Source organism: Ochlerotatus camptorhynchus, unplaced genomic scaffold, assembly GCF_037179485.1.
Source record: "Ochlerotatus camptorhynchus isolate MF236.1 unplaced genomic scaffold, CSIRO-AGI_Acam_v1.1 ptg000265l, whole genome shotgun sequence".
Classification (NCBI taxonomy): Eukaryota; Metazoa; Arthropoda; class Insecta; order Diptera; family Culicidae; genus Ochlerotatus; species Ochlerotatus camptorhynchus.
In genome coordinates, this window is record NW_027040755.1 from 2,374,576 (window position 1) to 2,387,366 (window position 12,791).

The 12,791-nt window shown below is 38.8% G+C and overlaps 3 protein-coding genes across 3 annotated transcripts; 1 reads left to right on the forward strand and 2 right to left on the reverse strand.

The window, feature by feature from the left end:
• Window positions 1-4,298: 4,298 nt before the first annotated feature.
• On the forward strand, window positions 4,299-5,202 carry RpS12 (ribosomal protein S12). The gene is made up of 4 exons (XM_065226996.1): window positions 4,299-4,386; window positions 4,586-4,606; window positions 4,669-5,002; window positions 5,069-5,202. The coding sequence occupies exons 2-4, from the start codon at window positions 4,590-4,592 to the stop codon at window positions 5,138-5,140; spliced, it is 423 nt and encodes a 140-aa protein (XP_065083068.1). The 5' UTR covers window positions 4,299-4,386; window positions 4,586-4,589; the 3' UTR covers window positions 5,141-5,202.
• On the reverse strand, window positions 5,147-7,069 carry Zmynd10 (zinc finger MYND-type containing 10). The gene is made up of 4 exons (XM_065226994.1): window positions 6,684-7,069; window positions 5,590-6,627; window positions 5,345-5,485; window positions 5,147-5,279 (listed from the first exon to the last, which is right to left on the reverse strand). The coding sequence occupies exons 1-4, from the start codon at window positions 6,773-6,775 to the stop codon at window positions 5,216-5,218; spliced, it is 1,335 nt and encodes a 444-aa protein (XP_065083066.1). The 5' UTR covers window positions 6,776-7,069; the 3' UTR covers window positions 5,147-5,215.
• Window positions 7,070-7,274: 205 nt separating this feature from the next.
• LOC135705324 (uncharacterized) lies at window positions 7,275-8,613 on the reverse strand. Its single transcript, XM_065226995.1, has 3 exons — window positions 8,175-8,613; window positions 7,690-8,111; window positions 7,275-7,628 (listed from the first exon to the last, which is right to left on the reverse strand). The coding sequence occupies exons 1-3, from the start codon at window positions 8,518-8,520 to the stop codon at window positions 7,413-7,415; spliced, it is 984 nt and encodes a 327-aa protein (XP_065083067.1). The 5' UTR covers window positions 8,521-8,613; the 3' UTR covers window positions 7,275-7,412.
• Between the last annotated feature and the right edge of the window lie 4,178 nt (window positions 8,614-12,791).

The following is a 12,791-nucleotide window of genomic DNA, read 5'->3' on the forward strand; positions in this document are numbered from 1 at the left end:
GTAAAGAATTGCCGACATTAATCTTTATTTTTGTATTAAGAACTTTGAAGAAGATTCACGAACGGTTGGTCGGAAAAATGGGTAATTTTGAATCATCGTACTTTTTAGGGCTCATTAGCATCAATCATAAATACGTCAAAATTCAATTTAAAATAGATTAGGTTACTTTATTAAAGAGGCTCACTACTTGACTAGCCTATTGGTCCCAAGAAAATCGACTAACGTACCCCATTCTAGTATAAATTCCAGTACTACACTATGTTTGTTTTGATTCGCTATGACAGTTTGACAGATAAAATGAGGGGTTCGTGGATTTTCCTGTGTTTCGAGGGGTGCATCGATTAGCTTGGGACCGAAGATAGTACCAGGGCTGAGCTAAAAGTTGAGCTCGTTTATTCGGGATTTTCTGGTCCTAGAGTTACCTCTGTGCTTATACATTACATAAGACAAACCACATAGGTCCTATAAGAATACATAAAAAGTATGTGTGACCGCTTATACATTTCATTTGAAACATGATCTTCATTAACTTTTTGCAAGGCGTCTGCTTATTAGTTGACTGATACATTTTATGAATAATCAGCAATAGAAATTTGCCAAAAGGTATTGCTGATTGCATCTGAAACTGGTCTGTCCCAAAAATGCAAAAAGTGTGATAAAAGTGCACGTTTCCGTCAAATCGTTTTGATGTCTTCGGAGCACTTATTGCTTGCATCATAAGGAATAAGTGCACCGAAAACACCAAGACGATTAGACGTAATCACACTTTTTAATAAGTGAAAACGCGTTTATTAGTCCAATTTTGTGTGAAACGCGCAATATACACAGCAAAAAAAAAGTAATATGCATCAACGTAATTCACATGATGTACAACAAAACAGATGTAATCAAGTAAAGTAGATGTATAATAACATCCATTTGGATGTCATATTTTGCTCTTTAAATTACACCGAAACAAAATTACCATTGTCCATTATGTTGCATCTGTGTAATATTCACATATCAATAACATAATTATTACACAGAATCAGATGCAACCAAGTCATTCCAAAATAGTTGTGTAATATTACACAAAATTTGTGTAATATCATATAATGTTGATGCTATATTAAATCTCGCAACACTGTAAGACTTCGTTCTAGATGATCGGGAGTGAATGTACTCCACGCATTGCCAGAGGAAGCAGCAACCTGTGAGTTGAAATAATTTTTTCAAATTTTAGTTGATTTATTGACGATTTCGCTTTTATCTTTGCAGAACATCCGCGACGAGATTTTTTCATTGCCTTCAACCAGACGGTTAACTAAGCAGAGACGCCATACTTTCTGGGAACCCTCAATGCCGACCAATATTGTTAGTGCTTCACGCAGTGCCGAAGGAAGTCCATCCAGCTAGCTGTACCTTCTACTTGACCCGAATTCAGTAGGAATGCTGATTGTCCATGGTCCATGGCTCCTACCACCCGGTGGTCAGCCCTTCAACACGGCGGAGACTAGTCGTTATGCTTTCTGGAAGTCTTTCATGCCGATCAACATTGCGCAGTACTCCACGCAGTACCAGAGGAAGCCGTAATCTGTAACTGAGTAACTGCAGTTTTTACAACTGATTAAAATTTATGTGAGAAAAAAGATAGCAAAGCAATTTAATCAACCACGTATACGTATATACATCGTTTTTTCCTCGGTTTTTTCTTTACATCGCATCACTATTACATCGCTTCGTTTACTTACATCGCTTCGTTTACTTACATCTCATCTGTGTACATCACATATATTACGTCAGAAAAATTACATCGGTTTTGTGTGTCACATCATTTGATTCTGTGTACATCGTACAATGTGATATTACACAACCGATGGATTGACCTGGTTGCAGCAGTTTCGATGTAATATTCAACAACTTTTTTTGCTGTGTATAAGGAGATTTCTATCCGTGAGCGCAGTTTTGTTATCCTCCAAGTTCCATCCTCCAAGGAATTTGTACTAAAGGTTTAGTACGATTAGTTATCCTCCCGTTCCTCCCATTCCATCCTCCATTCCATTCCATTCCATCCTCCGTGTACACTCTCAGCTACACCGAAAATAATTTTCTTGTAACTTCCATTGGAAACGCACATGATTTTCATCCATAATACATAATACATTTATGCGATCACATTAATTTTACATGATTTTTCATATTAATTTCATCGGCCTCATAATATTCATGTGATTTTGTGGTGGGATTTGCTGCTATGTGATCACAGGAAAGTTATGTGAAATTCACATGGATTCCATCCATTAGATATGTGATAAATTTTTTGAGTGTACGTTTCCCTTCCCACATACAGCGGGCGAGTTGCCAGCAGCGCGCCCACGGACCGCCCAGCGGACTTGGGCGGAGCGCCCCCTCAGCGCTATTTGGTCAACCTTTGCGCGCCCCCACGGCGCCTGCGCTCATTTTTGCAACATTTGAGCGCTTGAGACGAAAACGATACCTGTCAAAAAACTGATCGTTTCGGCCATTTTGTCCGCCCCCATACGCCCCGGCGCACTCCCTGGTGATTCACCACCATTTTCTTTTTCAACAGTTGAAGCATAAACGCGACTTCATCAATAAACTTAATATATCATATTCTTATAACTAACATAGGGAAATGGATGTAATGTCGGTCTAAATGCCCCTTATTTGGGCCCATACATAAATTCAGCAATCGACTAAATTTTCAAAAGCGACCAAAAATATCCATTAGTACCGTCCCAATGACGCGTTCATCTAGATAAAATTGATAAATAGCCGATTTTTAGCGATGAGACCAATCTCTTATAGCACTTTCAGACTACAGAGCGCTATCTTGATGGTGGTTTCTGTGTTGCAATCATTTGAAAATAGTTATAACCAGTCTTGTAAAACGCTGTCCAGACTGGAGAGTTATAACATGTTATAACGGTTGTCAAATAATTGCAACACAGAAACCACCATCAAGATAGCGCTATAACATGTTATAACTCTGTAGTCTGAACGTACTATAAGCGGTCACGGTAGTCGACACATTTTCTATGATAATAGACTGCCTTTGCCTCCGACACTTGCAAAACAAGCTATCATAGTATAGTACGAAACTAAAATGTAATATGACAGGCTCTGTCATACGACACTGTCGTCGAAGACCGTCACGTATGTATGTATTTTAGTTTTTCTCATATTAAGAGCTGCTGATGTTGTACTTGTGTGAATTCTGAAAATAGCAAGTAATGATGTCCTAGAAAAAATATTTCTGATCAGAAATGGTTTGATTTACACCAAATTGAGGAATTACAACGAAATCACGCATGTCATATGATAGCTATTTTGATAATTTTCTTTTAGCTAGAATGTTATTCTACCGCTCGTGTTGCGTGAGAGAGACGACGGTAGAGCATGAGTGTTCGAATACAAACAGACTGTCGCGCACGACAACGGAGCAAGTGTAGTAAAAAACGTCAACTGTTTCAACCCCTGGTTATAACTCTCCAGTCTGAACTAGGCATTAGATCCATATATAGGCCAATATTAGAGCCATTTCCAATATATATATTTTTTTATTAAATAGATTTTAATCTAACCTAACAATAATATTAAGTCTACCCCGTCATGGGAAAAATCAAAATACATGATAATTCAATTACTTGTTCAATGGAACTCAAATTTAGTTCCAAGAACCACCTTTGCCACATCGGGACACATTCAGGGTGTCCCGGGGTACCCTAATAAAAATTGTATGGTTAATTTGCTTAACGACGTGTTCTGGGTATCATCCAAACCATTTGTGGAATAGTTCAATGATTTGGGTTATCGTTCGTTTATGGTTATTTTTTATTAGGGTATGCAGCCAGCATCTGATAAGAAACAAAATCATCATGCGACACATCAAATTACATGAGATTTCAATTGCTATATCAGCTCATATTCCCGGGATGTTGCCGTTAGTCCCCGTTTCATGAGTTGATGGGTCGATAGGTAGGGTCCAGTTGTGGGAGCTGTCTCCCTGGCGTCGGTATAGCATTTGTACTCAGTCACTAATGTTAATTATGACGTTGGACGTAATGTGTCCCACACGCGCATTCCGATTTGGTTGGTGCGTGACAATATAAATAAATTCAATTTTTGAAATTGAAACTTATTGTTTTCACTTTTCCGGTGTGCAATAATTTCTGTGAGAGCTTTTACTACAGTGTATTTTGTTTCCTCTTGTTTGAAAACAAACCAATTCCGAAAATTTTCATGCAAACGCTGTGAACTGTCAAGTCAAGTGTCAAAACCACCATCAACTTCCGGGAGCGAACTGTCGACTTTCCTTTCGCTCTTTTTCCGTCATCTAGCTACGGCTGTTGAAACACATTTCGTAAAGTTTGCGAAAAATTTAATGTAAGTTTGCTTTAATTTATCACAAATTGATTACTTCGTTAAAGTCAATAAACCAACAGTTAGATTTGCACAACTAGTTATTGAATTTGTAAGGGATAAGAGACTTTAAACTAAATTTGTTTACTGTATTTTAACCTCCCCTTCTTTTTGACGGTGTTTTGATACTCATCGGACTAATCTACTGTTTTTTGATTTTCAGAAACATGTCGGATGTCGAAGTGTAAGTAAACTGATTTTGTTCGAAAGAAGCGTTTGCAATAATAAGGAAAATAATGTTTTCAGTGAAGTCCCGGTCGCTCCAGTCGACGGAACGATGGACGTCAACACAGCTCTGCAGGAAGTGCTCAAGAAGTCCCTGATTGCCGATGGATTGGTGCACGGTATCCATGAAGCCTGCAAAGCCCTGGACAAACGCCAAGCTGTTCTCTGCATCCTGGCCGAAAGCTGTGACGAACCACAGTACAAGAAACTCGTCACGGCTCTATGTAACGAGCACCAGATTCCATTGATTCGTGTTGATTCCAACAAGAAGCTTGGTGAGTGGTCCGGGCTGTGCAAGATCGACAAAGAAGGCAAACCCCGCAAGATCTGCGGTGCTTCTTGCGTAGTATTGAAGGTAATTTTCTGTAACCTACTGAAGTTTATTGAGTTCTTAATGGGTTTTGTACTTCGCAATTCGTAGGCTTACGGTGAGGAAACCCCAGCCCATGATGTCATCCGAGAGCATCTCAAGCAGTTGAGGCAATCAAGCTAAACAAAATAAGTAATCGCAAGAGTGTTTATTGAAGAATACATAACGTGAAAATCCAGTAATTTCTAAGTAAGTGATTTACAATGTTTTGAAATGATGACATAGTTCCTTGTGTTTCACCCAGTCAGCAACTTGGCAATCGCTGTAAATAACGAAAGTGAAATGTTTGTAAATCCGCGAACTTCTGCTTATGGTATAATTACTTACCGTGAACAATAGTATGTAGATTCACACCTAGAACATTTTTTCTCGGATAGTTTCCCGCATGTGAAGCACATCTTCTGAGCGTTTCTTCGGTCTAGTTCTGTGAATTTTTCCAATATATCTGTGTTGTACGATGCGGCTAATCTGAAAGAATTGAATCCGTCAAAGTTTGCCGGTTGACTCTATGAGCTCGGTGATATTGAGTAAATATGAGCTCACAGGAAAAATAGTATGCATAAATACATTACTTTTTGGCCATATTTTCAATTTCCTCTTGCGATAAGTCGACAAATATCTCTTTGTGCTTCTGTATAATCTTCTCATATCCATATTTTTTAGCATTCGCTACAAGTTTATCCTTAATTTGTGGTATTTCGTCTAGCATAAATTTATCTTGCTGTTTTCCAGTCGATCCGCTGCCCATTTGAAATGTGCACAGATACTGTTTCAACTGAGCCAGTGCTGGAACTTGATCTAAAACATGGTCATTTAGCAAACCGATACACTTTCCAATCTCCTTTCTTCGGAAATTAGTAGCTTCATAACTTCGCATGGCTTCTTCGTGAAACAGTATTGCGTACAAACAAAACCATGCCTGCGCTTCATCTTTTGTCACATTTAAGACATCTTCACCGTAAACCGGTGTCCAGCGTCCTTCTAGAAATTTTTCAAAGCCGGCACGAGTTTTTCTCAGCCATGGTTTGGCATGTAAAAGTTCTGCTATCAAGCATGGTACATCATGGGTTTTTAGAACACGATTTACGGCACTCAGTGGAAGTACGGCCAAGTTGTTAACCAAGTAGCTTAACATTGTAACACATTTTAGTCCTACTTTGAATTCCATATCCCGTTTCAGTCGCTCAATTTCATCTGCTGATGGTTCTTTTAGTAGCTCCTTTGGATCGTCAATATCTTGATGCTTGTTATTAGCAGCTCCGACCAAGAGCCCTAAAGCTTGAGCACAATAATCAATCAGATCTAAAGTCGTATCACCAAGTCCTTCACAACAGCTCTGATGGAACAGGAGGGTTTCCAGTAGAGCAACCACATTCACTTCATAGTACAGAACACTATAGAGCACAAACGAAGTTTGCAAATCTTTCGTATCAATAAGATGGGGTAAAATTTTAACCCTCCAAATCAAAATGCAGTACAACTCATGCACTATTACAGGAAGCTTTGCTTCGATTAAAATTTTTTCTTTTATTATTTCCTCCTGCTTAGTACTCGCTTCGATGAATGCCTGTTGGGTCAACTTCAAGATGGCTTCATTCTGTGCGAACCAGCTAGATAAAAAAATGTGGATTAAAATTGATGTTTCATTAACCCAAACCAACCCTACCTTTCACTTCCGATATCCACAACCTGATAACGTCGCAGACTTTCAACGAAATAATCTACCTCTTCCGGGAAGACAGCACAAGGATAAGACATCTTGTCGTTTGGATGGAATTCTGCTCAATGAAAATAACAAAAACTAGTATCCATGGGAACGGAAAATCAATCCGTTAAAAGAAACAATACATCGATTCATAGGGAACATTGGGGCTACGGTGCAAGGAGACGCAGAACATTTTTCAAGAAACTCCATTGCAGAAATTATGTTTATGTTCATTGTTTTCATGTTTTTCGTCTTGTTTCTCCTTAACGACTTTATTAAATCGAACTGCGGGCAGACTTATTGTTCAAATGTCTGTTTAACTTGGGGTTATAAACCAACACAAAATATATATTGTCATCATTTAATGAATCATCTTTCAATTTACACGTATTTACAACAATATTTATTGCTTCTTTAGTATGCATCACTCAAATATATATATATATATATATATATACTTAATTCAGTCAAATTAGAGAAAATTCAAAATAAGGAGCATCCATTAAGTACGTCACGCTCTAAGGGCGAAAAGGAGGTTAATTTTCCCTTAATTGATGTACTTAATGCATGCTCCCATACACGTTTTGATGACACACAAGCTTATTCAAACAAAACCAAAATTATTGGTACTTACATACATGTACACAGGTTTGTAAAGTTTAACATTCAAGAAAGACGAACATACCTATCCTATCCGTACTCGGATTGAATTGTGAGAGAAAATTCTCCTTTGGAAATAAATGTCCCGTGGTACCAGAGCCGTGTGTCCACCAAAAGAGCGTCTCCGGGTTCAACGTAGAAGCTAAAGCTGCGGCACTCGTTATCGCACTCTGGAGTGGGTGCCAGTATCCAACTTTTATTACCTCTCAGCTGGGCTTGCCACATCAGCCGAGGTATGTAATCGATCTAAAATGATTAAGATGTTCATGAGGATAAAGTAAAACCACGAGACAGTGCTAAGCCCTACGTGCATGACTGCACCCTGCTCGTAGCCTAGAAACACAAAATCCGTATTAGGCATTTCGGCATCCTCTGGTAAGAAGTGCGGTTTCGGGTAAAGTTTCCTGAGCTCCGCTAGTATCAAGGGATTGCAATTGCTCCATCCCACGTACCATGGCTTGTGGCCTGTGCGAAACTCTTCAGACATGCGAAATACGTCCTTCAGGGTTTGAAAATTGGACTTGAAGTGCAAAAACTGACAGTCCTCATGGAAGGTATCGAGCGCTGAAGGGTGTTTGTAGTACAGATCTTTCAGGAAAGTAAAATTGAGCATCTTTGCTGCCGGCCAATGTGATATTGCATTCTTAATGATAATTGGCCTTGACGAATAAGCATATGGCTTAAACTGCTCGCGGGAAAGATTGGACAATATTATTGGTCCTTGAACTCCTAAGATAAAAGAATTAGTTCAAGAATCAAGATGGTAATTTAAATAAAACACAAACCAAATACCTCTACAAAAATCGCAATCGGACAAGGGTCGTGTTGCCTCCCACACAAGATAATTGTTCGGTACAATGCAGCGTGTGCCAAGAATGACCTCAATGAAAGAAGCCAGAAATGGCGTCAACACAAACAATGCTATCAAGAATATAACACTGTACAGTATCGACAGCGTTCCGTCGTTCCACTGAGTCCACGATAGACGGCTCGCACGATAACCGATGGATAGCTTGAAAGCTTCTTCCATTTCTCGTTCGGTCACCCCCTTCTGAGATACAGCATTATTCAATACATGCAGCTTGTGTAGCAAAATTTGGTCACATAATTTCACACGCACGTTGCTCAGCCTTGCCATTATCACGTAAATTATTATGGATTGTCTTAAATAAGCAATTCAAGCCTTATTTTATTAAATTTTTAGCTTCGATTCAATCCATGTCGCAAAATATTTTGTTTATATCTCTGACGATACTAGGGGGTTGTAAAAACGACAGATTTTTTTTTAGCAATGTAATTTCGGTACCCAAAACATTGACGTTCATTAATTTTGCATACACGGAGAAAAAAATAAAATAATAATTCTTCGATGCAATCGGTGTAAATATTAAAAATAATTTGACAAATCTCAGGTAATCGTCATAGCAGTACACAGCAAAAAAAATGTAATATCGATCAATGTAATTCAAGCTGATGTATGAAATAATGATGTAATAGCAAAAAGCAGATACAATGTTACACTCAAAAATATTACTAAACAAAGATAGATTAAAATTTAATCGATTGTCGACTTCTCCCCGAAAACATTGATCCGATTAAAATTTCATTCAAAACTACACAGATAAAAAAGTCGTTGAATATTACATCCAAACTGCTGCAACCAGGTCAATCCATCGGTTGTGTAACATAAAGTTCTACGATGTACATCGATTTTGCGAACAAAATGACAGCCATTGATGTAATATTGTATCTGCTCTTTGCTATTACATCATTATTTCATACATCAGCTTGAATTACATTGATCGATATTACATTTTTTTTTGCTGTGTATGGCTAAATCTGAATAATGGCGTGTAATTAGTACCAACAATCAAACGAAACTAACAATTTTAAATTGGCTCACTATACTTGACTAGCCTATTGGTCCCAAGCAAATGATTAACGTACCCCATTCTAGTCAAAATTCTAGTACTACACAATGTTTGTTTTGATTCGCTATGAAAGTTTGACAGATAAAATGAGGGGTTATTGGAATTTCCTATGTTTCGAGGGGTGAATCGATTAGCTTGGGACCGAAGATAGTACCAGAGCTGAGCCAAAAAGTAGAGCTCGTTTCTTCGGGACCTACTAGTCTTATACCTTGTACAGACATACAAAGTACACTGTTGTACCATAGAGGTAACTCTAAGACCACTGGGTCCCGAAGAAAATCATTATTATTTTTGGCTCACTCAGTACCAGAACAACGGTCCCAAGCAGTCCCAAGCTATTTCACTCACCCCTGCATGTTCTGCATGAATCCACACACCCCTGATGTTATCTGTCAAACTTTCATAGCGAATCAAAACAAACATAGTGTAGTAATAGAATTTCAACTAGAATAGGGTACGTTAATCGTTTGCTTGGGACCAATAGGCTACTAAAGTGGTGAGCCAATTTAAAATCGTTAGTTTCGTATTGATTGTTGGTTGTACCATAGAGGTAACTCTAAGACCACTGGGTCCCGAAGAAAATCAATATTATTTTTGGCTCACTCAGTACCAGAACAACGGTCCCAAGCAGTCCCAAGCTATTTCACTCACCCCTGCATGTTCTGCATGAATCCACACACCCCTGATGTTATCTGTCAAACTTTCATAGCGAATCAAAACAAACATAGTGTAGTAATAGAATTTCAACTAGAATAGGGTACGTTAATCGTTTGCTTGGGACCAATAGGCTACTAAAGTGGTGAGCCAATTTAAAATCGTTAGTTTCGTATTGATTGTTGGTTGTACCATAGAGGTAACTCTAAGACTAGTAGGTCCCGAAATAACGTGCTCAACTTTTTGGCTCAGCTCTGGTACTCTCTTCGGTCCCAAGCTAATCGATTCACCCCTCGAAACATAGGAAAAACCAATAACCCCTCATTTTATCTGTCAAACTTTCATAGCGAATCAAAACAAACATTGCGTAGTACTAGAATTTCGACTAGAATAGGGTACGTTAATCATTTGCTTGGGACCAATAGGCTACTAAAGTGGTGAGCCAATTTAAAATTGTTAGTTTCGTATTGATTGTTGGTTGTACCATAGAGATAACTCTTAGACAAGTAGGTCCCGAAGAAACGTGCTCAACTTTTTGGCTCACCTCTGGTACTATCTTCGGTCCCAAGCTTGTCGAATCACCCCTCGAAACATAGGAAAAACCAATAACCCCTCATTTTATCTGTCAAACTTTCATAGCGAATCAAAACAAACATTGCGTAGTACTAGAATTTCGACTAGAATAGGGTACGTTAATCGTTTGCTTGGGACCAATAGGCTACTAAAGTGGTGAGCCAATTTAAAATCGTTAGTTTCGTATTGATTGTTGGTTGTACCAACAATCAATACGAAACTAACGATTTTAAATTGGCTCACCACTTGACTAGCCTATTGGTCCCAAGCAAACGATTAACGTACCCTATTCTAGTCGAAATTCTAGTACTACGCAATGTTTGTTTTGATTCGCTATGCAAGTTTGACAGATAAAATGAGGGGTTATTGGTTTTCCCTATGTTTCGAGGGGTGAATCGATTAGCTTGGGACCGAAGAGAGTACCAGAGCTGAGCCAAAAAGTTGAGCACGTTATTTAGGGACCTTCTAGTCTTAGAGTTACCTCTATGGTTGTACTACCGTTGTATCAACAATCAATACGAAACTACCGATTTTAAATTGGCTCACCACTTTAGTAGCCTATTGGTCCCAAGCAAACGATTAACATACCCTATTGTAGTTGAAATTCTATTACTACACTATGTTTGTTTTGATTCGCTATGAAAGTTTGACAGATAACATCAGGGGTGTGTGGATTCATGCAGAACATGCAGGGGTGAGTGAAATAGCTTGGGACTGCTTGGGACCGTTGTTCTGGTACTGAGTGAGCCAAAAATAATAATGATTTCCTTCGGGACCCAGTGGTCTTAGAGTTACCTCTATGGTTGTATTTCTTTAAGCTAGTACCTCAAATTGTACCTTTTGAGGTACTCGATTAAAGGAGTACAACAGTATGGTATTAGAGTTACCTCCTTGTTAGTACCTTGTATAAAAAGGAAACAAACAGCCTGTTCCGCATTAAAAAAAATCCCACTAAGTCCAGAACTGGAACGGGTTCTTGGTCACATTCTCCGGTAAGTTATTACTCAAATAGTATTATAAACATTTCTATACTAAAAGAGTAATTGTATCCATAATAGCTCAAATCCACCCTGAAAAATCAACTCGATCAAACTCTGGATCGCGGCCTCTAGCGAGAAGCGGCCGTTCTGATTCGGCCGATTCCGAAGTGGAAGAAAAAACGAAATCAAGCCGCTATATCCAGTGATTCAGAATTGAATGCTGAGAAGGATCAACAATGATGAAGCTTCCGATAGAGAGTAACTAGGTGTACGTGAAACAGAATGACGTGGACAATAAGTACAATCAAAAGCTGATTATATTCCAAAATCAGGCAAGAAAGAGTTTGTGGTTGACTCGAAGTTGACAAAGAAGTTTGACTTTTTATTACTGTTTTAGGTCGTTTGCTATCGTCGGGCTTGGGTTCACATGAGAGAGACACTGTTGAATACGATTATGCGCGAGTGTTTGAGAGAACCGACAGATCACACTGCAAAACGGTATCAACAGCCATTGGGTGTACGTAGAGGAGGAACCAGTCCGATTACGTTCGTGCAAAATCTACAAGATCATGACTGAAGGGCCGATTCAAACATGTCCTGCACCAGATGTTACGTCTATTTGCAGCCTAATTGTGGAATTATTATCACTAATATTCGTACAATCCTTTCTCGACTGCCGTGGTGCGATTATTATGCCATCGGGCATCCTTATTATATTTAATTTAAATTCTTCAATAAGAACCCAATTCCACGACTTCCAGATCTTTTGTTTGCTTTTTCCAAAATTCCTCACTTGACATCAATGAAAAACGCATTTTGACGGATAGGCAGGCTTTATGCATTCTATGAACACCGCAACTTTACACCATTCAATGAATAAATCATTTTTATACTAAGTTCTTATTCTCTCCCTTTATACCGACCTATGCGTCGGGCAGGAGAGTTGCGATTTAGTGTAACTTTTAATCTATTTAGATTTGAAAATCTTTTGAGTGTACGAGTTTTGAAACTCATTGAAACGCCATTACTGGATTAACAATAGAAAAGGGCCCATCAGCATTTGTAAACAAACCGTTCGAAAGCCCTTTCCGCTTAAAGCAAATGCCGCCCACGCAAACGAACACCATCATCGTGTAGGGGAAACTTTCCCCTATCCGATGATAGTGTTTGCGAGGGTGGCCTTCGCTTTGTGATGAAAGGGCTTTAGAACGGTTTGTTTACAAATGCTGATGGGCCCTTTTCTATTGTTGATCCAGATTAGATTTTCTTCG